The sequence below is a fragment of the Oncorhynchus mykiss genome, chromosome 1 (genome assembly GCF_013265735.2).
Source record: "Oncorhynchus mykiss isolate Arlee chromosome 1, USDA_OmykA_1.1, whole genome shotgun sequence".
In the NCBI taxonomy this organism is placed as follows: Eukaryota; Metazoa; Chordata; class Actinopteri; order Salmoniformes; family Salmonidae; genus Oncorhynchus; species Oncorhynchus mykiss.
The window spans coordinates 42,860,396-42,874,404 of record NC_048565.1 but is presented as its reverse complement, the minus strand read 5'-3'; the positions used below and the strand labels follow the sequence as shown (position 1 = coordinate 42,874,404).

Below are 14,009 nucleotides of genomic sequence, written 5' to 3'. Positions count from 1 at the left end.
ATCACTGAGATGCAGTGCCTTAGAGATGCAGCGCCACCCGGGAGCCCTAATACACACAGTAAAAATAGAAACAGGTTAAGTTACAGAGTAGGCTACAAAGTGCATCTCCTGAATGGCACAACGCATTATTCAAACAGGTCGAGACAGGGTTGTTCTTTACGCATGGATGACGTTGTCTTTATATTGAAATATTGTACTGTAAATATACTTTAGTAGGCTATAGGCCTAAACGGTACCAAAGGGGAAAGAGTGACATGCTGGGAGAATGACCGTGGTTTAGTTTCCTCCAAATCATTGATCAGTGACTGATAAGTTGCTAACGGAACCTTGACGATAACCTATAGCAAGACGCATGGTAAAATTATGAAAATGCAGGAATAAAAGTGTCAATCGATAAAAACTGCAAAGGAGCATGTAAAGCACATGGCTTTATAAATTAATAAAGTGTCAATCTAGAAGTAGCCTAAAGAGTCCTTCGTATTGAAGCCTACATTATATTGGACAGTGAGTGTTCTTTCTTGTGCTTACAGGAAGCTATGCGCCTGTTTGCACATCTTCTGCACTTTTTTGATAGCTGGAAAATGCTCAAAGATTCAGAGAATAGAATAGAATAAAATTGAGGATTGTATTATAATACTGGAACTACAGTGCCTTGCGAAAGTATTCGGCCCCCTTGAACTTTGCGACCTTTTGCCACATTTCAGGCTTCAAACATAAAGATATAAAACTGTATTTTTTTGTGAAGAATCAACAACAAGCGGGACACAATCATGAAGTGGAACGACATTTATTGGATATTTCAAACTTTTTTAACAAATCAAAAACTGAAAAATTGGGCGTGCAAAATTATTCAGCCCCTTTACTTTCAGTGCAGCAAACTCTCTCCTGAAGTTCAGTGAGGATCTCTGAATGATAAAATGTTGACCTAAATGACTAATGATGATAAATACAATCCACCTGTGTGTAATCAAGTCTCCGTATAAATGCACCTGCTCTGTGATAGTCTCAGAGGTCCGTTAAAAGCGCAGAGAGCATCATGAAGAACAAGGAACACACCAGGCAGGTCCGAGATACTGTTGTGAAGAAGTTTAAAGCCGGATTTGGATACAAAAAGATTTCCCAAGCTTTAAACATCCCAAGGAGCACTGTGCAAGCGATAATATTGAAATGGAAGGAGTATCAGACCACTGCAAATCTACCAAGACCTGGCCGTCCCTCTAAACTTTCAGCTCATACAAGGAGAAGACTGATCAGAGATGCAGCCAAGAGGCCCATGATCACTCTGGATGAACTGCAGAGATCTACAGCTGAGGTGGGAGACTCTGTCCATAGGACAACAATCAGTCGTATATTGCACAAATCTGGCCTTTATGGAAGAGTGGCAAGAAGAAAGCCATTTCTTAAAGATATCCATAAAAAGTCTTGTTTAAAGTTTGCCACAAGCCACCTGGGAGACACACCAAACATGTGGAAGAAGGTGCTCTGGTCAAATGAAACCAAAATTGAACTTTTTGTTCAATTTTTTTGAACGTTATGTTTGGCGTAAAAGCAACACAGCACATCACCCTGAACACACCATCCACACTGTCAAACATGGTGGTGGCAGCATCATGGTTTGGGCCTGCTTTTCTTCAGCAGGGACAGGGAAGATGGTTAAAATTGATGGGAAGATGGATGGAGCCAAATACAGGACCATTCTGGAAGAAAACCTGATGGAGTCTGCAAAAGACCTGAGACTGGGACGGAGATTTGTCTTCCAACAAGACAATGATCCAAAACATAAAGCAAAATCTACAATGGAATGGTTCAAAAATAAACATATCCAGGTGTTAGAATGGCCAAGTCAAAGTCCAGACCTGAATCCAATCGAGAATCTGTGGAAAGAACTGAAAACTGCTGTTCACAAATGCTCTCCATCCAACCTCACTGAGCTCGAGCTGTTTTGCAAGGAGGAATGGGAAAAAATGTCAGTCTCTCGATGTGCAAAACTGATAGAGACATACCCCAAGCGACTTACAGCTGTAATCGCAGCAAAAGGTGGCGCTACAAAGTATTAACTTAAGGGGGCTGAATAATTTTGCACGCCCAATTTTTCAGTTTTTGATTTGTTAAAAAAGTTTGAAATATCCAATAAATGTCGTTCCACTTCATGATTGTGTCCCACTTGTTGTTGATTCTTTACAAAAAAATACAGCTTTATATCTTTATGTTTGAAGCCTGAAATGTGGCAAAAGGTCGCAAAGTTCAAGGGGGCCGAATACTTTCGCAAGGCACTGTATAACACTAACTGGAATAGACTATTCACCACCCGCCCACCGTACATTCTGGCTAGATCTAAAGGTACAGGTGAAAAATCAGTCAACTACACACTATACTTGGCCATGCACTGAGCTCTTCTACTGCAACTCCATCATAGTCCGTCCCTGCATGCATCCCCAATACATAGTTCAGTTTAGATTCTGCTAGTAAAATCCTTGGCCTTTCTGTAGCCTACAATGTTTTCAAATATTAGATTTTGCGCTGGCATTGGACATGGGAACTGTAGAACACTTTCTCTCATTCGGGATGATATCTCTTCAGAAATATATTTATTTCTATATGCCCCATGTTATTCAGAGCTGGACATGGTATTGGACTGTGGCGTCTGATCCATCGGTTTCTAATGAAGACCATGATCTAATTCAACTGGCCGGTGTCATTTTTGTCAGGGCGATACAACCGTGACGTTTACCATATGCTTTCCTTATCCGGATTTGTTTACACTTCAAGGATATCCGTACAAGATGCGTCTTCGACTAACTCCGGGGGTCGTCAGGAAGATCTAATCCCAATCAGATCACAATGTGTCTTTTGATTGTCTACACCTGTCGACAAATGTGGGCACAATCAGAATGTGGACAGGATCAGGGCAACGGCTGGCGTCTCTCCCATCCGATTCTGCAGCTCAAATGAAGCCAGCAGCATGCTCCATAATGAGAGAGATTTTACACTCTGTCAATATATCTCTTTGAGATATTCTGTTGATGCATTTTGACAGGTTCTGAGGAAAGTTAATGAGTGATGAGTGACAGTTTTCTCTAAGAACGGCATAGTTTTGCTATCAGAGAACAATTTTGCCATCTGCATAGACTTACTTGATTCGAGCATGTTATGAGAACTATCTCACACAAAAGAAGTGTTTGTATCCATTTCTGCCGCAAAGGGAGAAAAATAGGTCAAAGCAGTGAGAGATCAAGCCTGTCGTTTGTTTCATAGTCATTTCTATGCCTCTCGTTAGCGGTGGTAAAAACTAGATCATTATGTTGCATTTCAAGACATATCGAAGACTCTCACGCGTACGTTGGAGGGAGGGTGGAAAGAAAGAAAATGGGCTTTTGGGCTCAGAAGATGACTGGTCCCCTGTTCTCTCCTGTGATTGTGTGGCTGTGGGGAGGAGTAATGAGGAGAGAGAGAGACTCGTGGAGGAGAGGAGAGATGGAGATGGGACTGAGAGAGGCAGAGATAGATTATGGTGCTCTTCATCTCATTTCCCTGCACATTGACAGATATGACGATGCCTTCACGCTGATGAGGAACAATACAGATATACTGCTCCACTTTGGGAGAAAAAAATGATGATTTGAAATGATGCAAATTTTACTTAAAAAGTTTGGGAGAATTTAAGTGGGTTATGAATAATGAATAATTACTTAGCCTTTTTTTGTGAAATTATAATTATCCTGAAAAAGTGAATTCCTCTTTTAAGATTAATTCAGCAAATAGTTTATTTACACCCTTTATGGTAGAGAAATTCTGTGGGTTTTTTCCAGACCGATAACGAATCACCTCTCAAGAAAAACAAGTTCAAAAGTTTTGCTGTGTTTCGCTCACTGTGACACTGAATATAAGAGGGCTTCTTCTGGTCTTTCAAAAGGGGAATCTGATATTTGAATGTCCTCAGCAAGACCCGAGTGTCATTATAAGTGTTATTCTCCAGCTGCTCAATTCCTGTCGAGCCAGAAGTGTATTTTGATGCCTGAACCATAATAATTATCCCCTCTTGCTATACAGCAAGCCCCTCTATAATAACAATGTTCAACTTCTCCCCAGTCAGTCTGTTAGTGTTTCATCTAAGAGTGTAGATTAGTGAGGACAGGCATACTGCATCTCCTTCCCAATGGGCACAAACTGGTCAAATCAACGTTGTTTCAATATTGTGACGTGGAATCTAGGTGGAAAATACATTGGATTTGCAAAAAGGAATCAACGTAAACTGTTATTTTATGGGTTAACCGCAGGATTATGTCATTATGGTAACCAATTTTCAACATAGACAACCCTTGTATAAATGATGTTGAATTTTTACCTTTGAAACAATGTCAGGTCTTCAACGTTGTATCCACTATCTGAAAAAACAACAGGCTGGGCAGCACCTCCTGCTGCAGAGTTGATTTATCTACAGCTATCCATTTAGTCTCAAATCCGGGGTTTTAACCAAGCCCAGCTTTGATATTTGTCACTGCCAATGTGCAGTGGCGACCCGTCATTCAGGGCAGAGCCCCACCTGTTTTCAGCCCTACATTTTTAGCAAAAAAATAACAAATACATTTTTTTGGGGGGGGGTTTCCTGTTTGTGTTAATTTTGCATTAATACGTGTCACATATCAGTTTGCAAACAGGGTAAAATCAATTTTAAAAATCATTGAGTTAAATAAAGCCTCCATACAAACCTGGTCTCTTTTTTGTTTTCTTGAGTAAGGCAGCTACAAAATGCAGGTGTTTCAGCCTAGCTCAGTGCTTTATGTGGTGGTGGGGCTGCCAGCGGACTACGGAGCATAGGGGTTGGCAATGTTCTCTAGTTGACCCTGTAATCATCTAATATTGTAAGAGCTTTCTTTGTCTGCTTATATGCCCCCTTTATTTATCCTACAGTTCTGACTTGGTGTACAGGGAGAATACTGTAAGAACAGCCCTTGTTCTGAATTCTGTTGCTGTACATTTCAAAAGTGCTGAACAAATAGATATATTGACTTTTTCCGTCCTAGCTCGCTCATTAATGTCTTAATCGAAATTACGGATTGCCTCTTATCCGCTTGTCGTCCCCTTATGCCATAGCTTGTCCATCTCAATTGCCAGTAGAAACCACATTTGTTTAAGCAAGTCAGCCATATCTGCTATGTTTTTTAAAAGGCAGTAAATGAGGCTGAATTAACTGTTTCGCTGCCAGACAAGGCTCCACTGATAGCCAGGTGTAGCAGTGTTAAGGTGTTGGGACTCTGCTGTTGGGACAGCTTTATGCAGGCCCTAACAGTTTGTGGGCACCCTTTGTTACCGTTATAGTGCAATTAAGGTATTTGTTTAGTTTTGTGTTGTGTAGTGACTTTGCTGGCATGCATGCTGGAAATGTTTGTGTTTGTTTGCCCCACCAAGATTTACATGCTAAAATCGCCACTGCCAGTGTGCTATCGTGAGAATGATTATTGAGAGATCTCACTGTCGCTATTGAAGTCATTCCAAAGGGTAGGTATAACAGAGCAAATAAAATGTAACCATGTTTTATAAGTCATATACTGTCTCATCAATGATACTATTTAGGCGTATATCACATTTGCAAAGTCATCAACAGCTGTTGTTTCAATTCAACCCAGGGTTCAACTAAAAACAGACAATATGTGTCCTAGGGTTTCAACCTTTGGTTCATTTCTCATTTCATCTTCAGGTTAATAATTCAAATGTTGGATTCGCGTCCCCATCTGAACCAAAAATCTAAGTTAAAGAATAGGACTAAATCAAGTTTGACTTGTTTCGATTTAATCCTATTCTTTAACTTTGATTCTGAGATGAAGACGTGAATCCAACATATCAGTTACTCATTTGTAGACAAACTGGATATTGAATTGTGTTTGGTTGTCAACTAAATATCACCAGATGCCCTTTAAATAAAGTTTGATTTGATTTAGTCATATTCTTTAACTTGGTTGAGACTTGAATCCAGCATATCAATTATTAATTTGTAGACAAAATGGAATTAAAGCCAGACTAAGTCAGTGGAACAAAATATACATCTCCTTCAAATGTTGATATTTTGTTGCATTGACAACAAAACACAAATCTAGATCACTTTTGAAATGCAGTAAATAGCCTATTAACTTGTCGACAAGTTAACAAATTATATGTTTGATTCACGTCTCTAACTAAACAAAAAAAAAAACAAGTTTTGTGATTTTGGCAGAGGCCCTTTATCTACTTACTTCCCCAGAGTCAGATGAACTCATGGATACCATGTTTATCTCTGTGTCCAGTATGAAGGAAGTTGGAGGTAGTTTCGCAAGCCAAAACTAACTAGCGTTAGCAGATACTCATAGACTTCCAGGCATTGTGCTAATGCAAGTTATCAATTACACTAGCGCTAGTTAGCAAACTACATGCAGAGACGTAAAAATTATATCCACAAGTTCCTCTGACTCTGGGGAAGTCGATAAAGGGCCTAATTACCAAAATCCCTAAGTAGTCATTTAAAGAATAGGATTAAGCCATTGGCTCAGATGAAACTATCCAAGCATTCAATACATTCCCCTTAAAGCGTCAGTGCAGTCAAAAACATGATTATTTCCCCCCCCCTGTATTTGTTTTGTATTTTTGTATCAAAAATGACTGAAAAATCAACAGGAATTCATCAAAAAATGTGTTTTAATTGAGTAAATATATTCCCACAAATATAATGTATGTCCCAATGTAGTCAAGCTATGAAATTATTGTTATTTTAAAATATAATATATTTTTGGGCTTAGTTGTTGTCAATTTGCAGTTTACAAAATATTATTATCATTTTCCAGCCCCCCCCAACCATAATCTCAGACAAAAATCGGCCTGTGGCTGAATCTAGTTGCCTACCCATGCTCTCTAGACTCTAGACGATCCTATCCGCCAATTATGGCTGTGTATGTAAATAAATGTATCAACATGCCCACACGATCAGTATTTCAATGGCTAAAGGAGGCTCATGAAAATAAATGATATAATATTATATTTGGAGTTATTTTCATGAAATAAATGCACATTGATTTATTAGACATACAGTGATGATTTAATATTTAACATATAAAAAAACTGATTTTAAATGTTGATATTTGGTTGAGTAACCAAACACAATTCGATATGACTTTTGTAAGACAGTAAATAGCCTAAAGTTAGGTTATTTTACAAACTAAAAAAACAGTATTTATTCAACCTTAAAATGAGTAACACATCCAAAGCCACATTTTGAGGTTACTGTAATTATAAATGTTTTCTAATGTAGGCCTAATCATAGAAAGAGTGCATGTTCAAGATAGCATTGAAAGGTTGCAGGTCTGTGGAGATCTTTTGCTATAATAATCTGTGCAGAATCTCAAACAGCATCGATCACTTACAATATGTATTTTCAATGTAATATCAACAGCAATGTACATGTCATTTGGTTGTGATGAAGCACAGTGAGAAAACTGAAGTATAAATACAAAATATCTGTTTGTTGTGCTTTTAAATGGTTGAAAGCGCTGGAATAACACATTTAGATGACAACTGAATCCAAAATCAGACATTGTTTTTCCATTGGAATTTGGTTGTCCTTTTAGATGGTTGAAAGCATAGTGATAGATAACACATTAGGAATTCAACAAACTTCTGTGTTTTTTGTTGTTGTTGTTGTGGGGGAATAAAGGTTCAAGTCTCATTGATCAACGTCTCAACCAGATATTACCCACATTTCCATGTTGAAATGACGTGGTGTGCCCAGCGGGTTGTAACTTCCACTGACAGCGTTGCCACGGTTATTGTGCCATTCGTGTCAATGGGGGGACATCTTGTACTTCTACAGACATTACATTACAGTTGCTTTATGCTTTAAGATTTCAATATGAAACAAATTGCCTGTTTTATGTCCTGTAAGACCAGCACGCACTCCTCTTACAGACACAGTGTCATTTCTCCATATAATGACTCCCATCTCTGCACACCGCTTTCAATCTTCCATGGTAGTTTCCCAGCCCTCTAGGCATACACGGCTGCTCTGGAACAGCCAAGCATAGATTGTATGCAATAATCTCATTAACACGTGTGATGAAATATTTATATCCATTAGAAATGACATGAGCACTGATCGTATTGTTAAGATCCGGTCGGGAGGAAAACGCAATAGCTATGCCAAAAGGCATATTTAAATGTAAGCTCAGTGGAGGGAATCGAGCGACGTCAAAGTCAAACCTTCAGATTCAACAAATGATATACGGCATAATCCAATGTGTCTGACAGATTTCTAGGTCACCTGAAGCCATCTATCTAACCAAGGTTTGTGTGTTGTGTGATCTGTCATCAGGTCAGCGAGAATGCCAAGCAGGACCTGAAGGATGGCTTGTCTCTGTACAACACAGACAACAATGTAGGCCTCAGGAACGCATGGAACATCATCCAAGCAGAGGTTTGTAGTATGTGACATTCTAGGATCATGACCATTCGTGAACAATCCACTTTCACATGTAAAACAGCAAATTAACTTTCATGTGGACTCAAGTTCACCTCAGGATAGTGCATAAATGCATTTATAGCGAAGCCTTCGCCTGAAACCATTTTTGCTGTAAATACCATGGATGGTTGAATTAACAGAACAGCCGGTATGGAACATCCATACTGTTTCTTGGAATATGCTATGGGCTCCTTAAGATACAGCATCTTAAGGGACAGCATCTTACAGGGAGCGTACATACGTAATTACAATAGACTAACTTACTGACATATTTATCAGAATTGTTTTAAGGACTCTTTGGACGCACAGACAGGTAGCACTAACTTCTGCCATCCCCCTCCGTGTGTGTGTGTCCTGCAGTGGAAGTGCTGTGGGGTGGTAGGGTACACAGATTGGCACGAGGCCCTCAAGGAGAAGGTGGTGCCCGACCGCTGCTGCCAGGAGCACTACCAGGAGTGCGGACGCAACTCCACCAACATGTTCTGGACACGGGTGAGTGGGCACACTGGACACCAGGCGGACACAGGGCAGTCACTGTCATGAGATGTGGATCCTCTGGAATAAATTGGAGGCCTATAGGTCATATATTAAACAATCAAATGTGATCAATGTCACAAGCATGGGAAACCAAAGAGCATTTTAACACCAGAAAAGCCTGGCCCTTTGACCCAATGACCCAACAATGTAATAAATACATTTCCAATATGCTATCGGAAAAATATATTTTTTTTTGTGTTTATGAAGGTCTTGGGTAACATCAGAATATGACAACAAAAAAATTGAACACAATAGCATTTTCAATAGTTTACGTTACTGTGGCACATGCTCATGTTTGGAGTGCATGGAACAGTGGTTATCATTGGAAAACATTTTATTTGGAAATAGAGCTTATCTCTTTAATTTTGAGAGTTATTTGGCAATGGTAAGGGTTTTGGTAACCTCATAATCTGCTCTTTCTGATAATATATAGAAATCAAAACATCTTACCTGCATGCAGCTATGTAGGAGGATTTGAAAAAGTTCTTCTTTTTTTTTAAATCCTCTTAAATCTGCTTATAACACATTCCGTTTGTGATATCGAAATATTTTTTTTTACAACATATGTGAGTTAAATAGACTTATATAGGAAAAGTCAAGGACGGAGGGTGGCATGATGTAAACCTGGACTCGGCTCTTCTAGTGCCAATCGAAGACTGCACAGATTCTTTCTGCTCAGACAAAAGGTGCATCTAAAAGAAGTATATATTTCAAATGACTATCCAATAGTTACTTTGCAAGTGTGTTGAGGTAAGGATTGTATTGTTTTGAACATCATTTTGATTTTAAGTAGCCTAACATTGCTTACTTTGCATTTTGGTCACCGTGTGAACTTTTGCTTTCATTATGCCTAAAACAGCAGTTTGATTTTACAGCACAAAACTTCAGGGTCTACATGTTCCCTATATTTCTGTACTGCAGAATGGGAGATTCCCTATAATAAGAGGTGTGCAACCTGTGCCTAAAGATGGGTTTGAGTTCCATGTAAATCTCTGCAATAGAAAGTTGGAGACTTTTATTTCCCTCACCAACTTCAAACATCAACTATCTGAGCAGCTAACCGATCGCTGCAGCTGTACATAGTCCATCTGTAAATAGCCCACCCAATCTATCTACCTCATCCCCATACTGTTTTTATTTATTTACTTTTCTGCTCTTTTGCACACCAGTATCTCTACTTGCACATCATCATCTGCTCATTTATCACTCCAGTGTTAATCTGCTAAATTGTAATTATTCGCTCCTATGGCCTATTTATTGCCTACCTCCTCATGCCTTTTGCATACACTGTATATAGACTTTCTTTTTTCTACTGTGTCATTGATTTGTTTGTGTTATTGGCTTGTTTATGGTTTACTCCATGTGTAACTCTGTGTTGTTGTCTGTGTCACACTGGTTTGCTTTATCTTGGCCAGGTCGCAGTTGCAAATGAGAACTTGTTCTCAACTAGCCTACCTGGTTAAATACATTATTTTTTTTTAAAAGCCCCTTTTCAAATGTTAATTCTTGCTCCTACCTGAGACGCAGACGTCTCATCTAGACACCTGGAAATGCAAATGTGCTACGCTAAATGCTAAATGTACTCGTTAAAACTCAAACGTTCATTAAAACACACATGCAGGGTATTGAATTAAAGCTACACTCGTTGTGAATCTAGCCAACAAGTCAGATTTTTAAAATGCTTTTCGGCGAAAGCATGAGAAGCTATTATCTGATAGCAAATCAGTCAAAACACCTCAAAAGCTGACTTCTGCCCCATGGAAGCACGCACATTGTTTTCGTGACATTGTCAGCCAACCCATCTATTGCAACAGCTGAAACTGTCACTAACTTCCCCGCCACATGGTTGTCACTAGTTAACACAGCCACAATGTCATAATTATAATAATACATCATAATAAGAATACATTTCATTTGAATAGAGAATGTCATTACAGAGTTGTCTCATCATTAGGTTGCTACAACCTAGCTTATGAATGCAAGTTTACAACGTATGCTAGGTGCACAGGTCGAGAGAAATTTGAGTAACCAAGTTGACAGACATTGGCACATTCAACACTGCCTTGCACACCCTTGCCTGCATCTAGATGATCTAGGGTGTAATCATTAGTCCAACAGTTGCAACGAGAGTTTCTATTGGACAAATTCAGGTATATTTATCCCTTGTATTGATCCTTTGATTGGGTGGACAACATGTCAGTTCAAGCTGCAAGAACTTTGATACGTTGGAGGATGTCCTCTGGAAGTTCTGCTAATTGCTATGCAAATCTATGGAAGGGTTTGAGAACCACGAACATCCTAGATTTTGTATTGAAGTCAATGTACCCAGAGGAGGACGGAAGCTAACTGTCCTCTGGCTACACCATGGTGTTACCCTACAGAGTGCTGTTAAGGCTACTGTAGATCTTAATTGCAAAACAGTGTGTTTTAATCAATAATTTGGTGACGTGAATATGTTTAGTTTTATATAGTTTTACATTTAGTAGAGTCTATGGCTTAAACGATTTTCCGGGCCTTCATTCCACACCGCCTGATTCAGATGTCCTGAATGGCAGGGAGCTCAGCCCCAGTGATGTAGTAAGCTGTCCGCACCACCCCCTGTAGTGCCACGCGATCGATGGCGGTGCTATTGCCATACCAGGCAGCGATGCAGCCAGTCAATATGCTCTCAATGGTACAGCTGTAGAACATTTTGAGGATTTGAGGGCCCATGCCAAACTTTTTCAAGTAGTAGTGACCTGTGAATGAACCTGTGATTGATAACATCTAACAATATACATGAACCAGAGATGATAGCTACAGAAGGGCCACTTCAGTGATTTTACTATCTTTCCTCCCCAACAACCTTGTGCGTCCGAAATATTAAATGTCTTGCCATATTCAAAATTGAACGATCCAAAGTGTTTTCCAATTGCTGTTTTTGACAGAACGTTATTTATCTCCATCGAGTGACTCTTACTATTCTTCCATATTTCCTCCATCACATTCTATCTTTCTTCTCTCTCTCTCGCTCTCTCTCTCTCTCTCTCTCTGTCAAGTGCTAGTGTCCGCTCACACTTCTATTGTTGTCCCTCTGTCCCCTAGGGCTGCTATGAGAAGGTGGAGGAGTGGCTCGATGACAATAAGCATCTCATGGGAACCATTGGCATGTGCATCTTGGTAGTGCAGGTAAGCAGCAAGCTCTCTCCATGAAGCGTGTGTGTGTGTGTGTGTGTGTGTGTGTGTGTGTGTGTGTGTGTGTGAGTAACTTCACAGCCATACACTCCCTCTCCCTGTGAGAGACAGGCCAGTAATAAACTCCATGCTCAGTGGGCGTAGTAGTATCTACACATTCTGCCGTACTGAAATATCGAAGATGGTGTCTGGTGTTCCCTGGTCCTGTCTGAGGAAATCAAAGCACCTTGGCTCTGTGCCCAATGCTGGAGCCAGACACCAGGAAGTGATATAAGACCTGATAAAGAGATCTCAGCATGCTGCATCCCTATGTTCCTCCTGTCTGTCCTTTCTGTCTGACTCTTTGTCTACCATAAAGTACCTGTCTGATTATCTTTTCTCGTGGTATGTCTCTCTGACTACCCTAAAGTACCTGTCTGACTATCTTTTCTCGTGGTATGTCTCTCTGACTACCCTAAAGTACCTGTCTTCCCAACCTGTCTGCCTCCTTGTCTACGCTTCCTGTCTTGCCTACCTGTCTAACTCCAGCTGCCTCTCTGCTCTTCCCTACCTACTCTGTGTCAGAGGCAGGAAAGCCCAAGCTCTTTAACGTATAGAAGTAGAGTTGTCACCATGATTTTAGACTGTACCGGTCTGCACTCTCTCTGCTCACACACATGATCAAATCCCAAACACGCCTGTTGCATAGGGTGTTTTTGAGAGAGGGATAGAAAGAGAGCAGGAGAGAAGTAGAGAAAGAGAGAATGAGATATAATGAGGATATATAGAAGGCTGAGCCTGCAGCAGCAGAAGGACAATATACTGTACATAGTTTACTTTTCCTTTGACCTTTGGCCTGACCCCACCACCTAACATTCCCCAGCCCATTACTGAGAGAGTAGCAGAAATGGGACTCATTAAAAGGCAGTCTGCAGAGACGTGTATCCCTGTGCCGGCATGGGTTTGAATCCGGCCCTCTGCCTACTGCCCTTTGACTCAAACTCCTGTCTTTTCTGTATTCACACTATTATCCTATCTGCTTAATTACAAAATATGGAACCTAGAACCATAGATAGACTTTGCTTCAGACCTCTACTTTGCTCTGTAGAGTAAGCTGGAGAAAGCTGGGGAGAGTCCGCATGAGTTAAAAACCTCTCTGGGATATGTGGGACGGTAGCGTTCCACTTGGCCAAAAGCCAGAGAAAATGCAGAGCGCCAAATTCAAATAAATTCCTATAAAAATCTAACTTTCATGAAATCACACATGTAAGACACCAAATTAAAGCTACACGTGTTGTGAATCCAGCCAACATGTCAGGTTTCAAAAAGGCTATTATCTGAGGATTGCACCTCCATAACCAAAAGAGAGAAAACATATTTCAACCCTGCAGGTGCGACACAAAACGCAGAAATACAAATATAAATCATGCCTTACCTTTGACAAGCTTCTTCTGTTGGCACTCCAATATGTCCCATAAACATCAAATGGTCCTTTTCTTCGATTAATCCCGTGCACATATATCAAAAATGTCCATTTATTTGGCGCGTTTGATCCAGAAAAACACCGGTTCCAACTTGCGCAACGCGACTACAAAATATCTCAAAAGTTACCTGTAAAGTTTGCCAAAACATTTCAAACTACTTTTGTAATACAACTTTAGGTCTTTTTTAAAGTAAATAATTGATAAAATTGAAGACGGGGTGATCTGTGTTCAATACAGGAAGAAAACAAACTGACGCATGCTTTCTGGTCATGCGCCTCTATCAAACAGTACACATGAAGTGACCCTCGTTCAAGATGGCCGTACTTCTTCATTACACAAAGGAATAACCTCAA

General features: G+C 40.0%; 1 protein-coding gene across 2 annotated transcripts in view; it reads left to right on the top strand.

Annotated features, from left to right (window-relative positions):
* The window catches only part of tspan9a (tetraspanin 9a), a 276,224-nt gene that overhangs the window by 254,648 nt on the left and 7,567 nt on the right, over window positions 1-14,009 (top strand). For both annotated transcript variants that reach the window (XM_021601788.2, XM_021601781.2), the window contains 3 exons: window positions 8,336-8,437; window positions 8,843-8,974; window positions 12,104-12,187. In XM_021601788.2, the coding sequence (XP_021457463.1) occupies window positions 8,336-8,437; window positions 8,843-8,974; window positions 12,104-12,187 (318 nt within the window). The remainder of the gene's footprint in view (window positions 1-8,335; window positions 8,438-8,842; window positions 8,975-12,103; window positions 12,188-14,009) is intronic.